This window comes from Anneissia japonica, unplaced genomic scaffold (genome assembly GCF_011630105.1).
Source record: "Anneissia japonica isolate Jap-2015-1 unplaced genomic scaffold, ASM1163010v1 scaffold19998_len1948_cov105, whole genome shotgun sequence".
Classification (NCBI taxonomy): Eukaryota; Metazoa; Echinodermata; class Crinoidea; order Comatulida; family Comatulidae; genus Anneissia; species Anneissia japonica.
In genome coordinates this window covers 172-1,933 of record NW_022698617.1, presented here as the reverse complement: position 1 = coordinate 1,933, position 1,762 = coordinate 172, and the positions used below count along the sequence as shown (strand labels likewise).

At 40.6% G+C, this 1,762-nt stretch overlaps 1 protein-coding gene across 1 annotated transcript; it reads left to right on the top strand.

Moving 5' to 3' along the window:
• The first annotated feature begins 125 nt into the window (after positions 1-125).
• LOC117102680 lies at positions 126-1,538 on the top strand. Its single transcript, XM_033243059.1, has one exon. The coding sequence runs from the start codon at positions 126-128 to the stop codon at positions 1,536-1,538; it is 1,413 nt and encodes a 470-aa protein (XP_033098950.1).
• The last annotated feature ends 224 nt before the right edge of the window (positions 1,539-1,762 follow it).

Below are 1,762 nucleotides of genomic sequence, written 5' to 3'. Positions count from 1 at the left end.
CTGTCGGTTGTCTAATAACAACAAGTGAAACAGCATCAACAGTGTTAGATGCACTTGAGCTATACTAGTCTTTAATTTGTGAGAATTCTTTTAAGGGTCGAGGACAGCGAGGACCTATGATCATCATGACCGACGATTGTGAGGCAGAGAGGACGGCTTTGGCTAACGCTTTTCCAGAAGCTAACATCATTTTATGTTGTTTTCATGTTCTACAAGCCCTGTGGAGGTGGCTGTGGATGGGCAAGAATAGAATTGCTTCCACTGACAGGCAACATCTGTTCTTTTTAGTGAAGTCAATGGTGTATGCCGATACTGTTGAAAATCTTGATCACTGCTTTCAAGAAGCAACAGCAGATCCCAAAGTCCAAAAATACCCAAACTTCTTAAAGCATGTTAACAAGATATATGACAGACGTGAAGAATGGGCTACCTGCTACCGAGCAAACATTCCAGTTCGTGGAAACAACACCAACAATTTTTGTGAGGCAGCCATGGGAGTCCTAAAGGACAAAGTCCTGATACGTACAAAGGCATTCAACATCTTACAATTATTGGATTTCATTTTCACCAGGTTAGAAACTTACTATGAGCGGAAGATCATCGACATAGCCAACAACCGTCTGGATGTTGTTAAGATGTCTCGTTTCATGCCAACTGACCCTAAAATTGAAAACATTATTCAGATAAGCGACTCGGAGTTTCTAGTATCAAGTGAGACAAACCAAGATCAGACATATACAGTTAATATTACTGTATCAATGTGTACTTGCCATGTTGGGTGCAGAGGAGCACCATGCAAACACCAAGCAGCTGTGGTTAAGAGGTACAACATACAATCCTGCAACTTCTTACCAATAAGACATCCACAAAAAAGACAGCAATTGCATTATGTGGCAACTGGCCAACATCTACAGCTATCCTGGTTTGCTACATTGAGTGATGTACCAGAAGAAGACAGAGATGCAGCCTGCTTGGAAGCGACCGAAGAATGTATTCTTGATGCTAGTGTAGAGGAAGTGAGCAGTGCTAGGGAAGAGAGCAGAAGTGCTAGTGTAGAAGAAATTATTGATAAGAGTACTCAGCATGCTGCATTATTAGATGAATATCATTCTGTTTGCCAGGATATTGAATCTACAATAAGGTTACGATTACAAACAGATGCTACATTTATTCCTGCTGTACAGGCCTTCATTGATGGTGCTAAACAACTGAAAAATGACTCATCATTGCTTTCAGCATTATCCACCTTTGGTAGATACTCCGGTCACAAAGTCAGAAATGGGAAGCGAAACCAGTTGGCCGGTTTAAAGAGAATTGGCGTTCAACCCACGGCAGTGGCAAGGAGAAAAAAGTTGCATGTCGGAGGTAGGAAGTGTGATCAACGTGGAAGGCCTTGTGCAAGTAGCAGACATGTTACAAGCAAGGCTTCATTATTGCCTTCTGTCCTGCCTAAGAAAACACGAAGACCAGCTCCACATAACATGAAAGTGTGTGTTGCAAAAAACACTGGTTTAGGAAAGACACATGGCAAGAAGTAAACTCTATAATGATGATCAAATTTACATCAAAACACGTTATATTTTTTTTTTTTTAAGTAATTCAAAGCCCCAACGCAACTTTGTTTTACAAACTTTGATTTTGCTTTTTCGAGAAATGACTTAGTATTACACTACTGTAAATATAACATAAGCCAGTGATCACCCATTTATCTGTGAACATTTAGGATTCTCCTGAAGGGTGCAGTAGCATTGTCAGGCACACA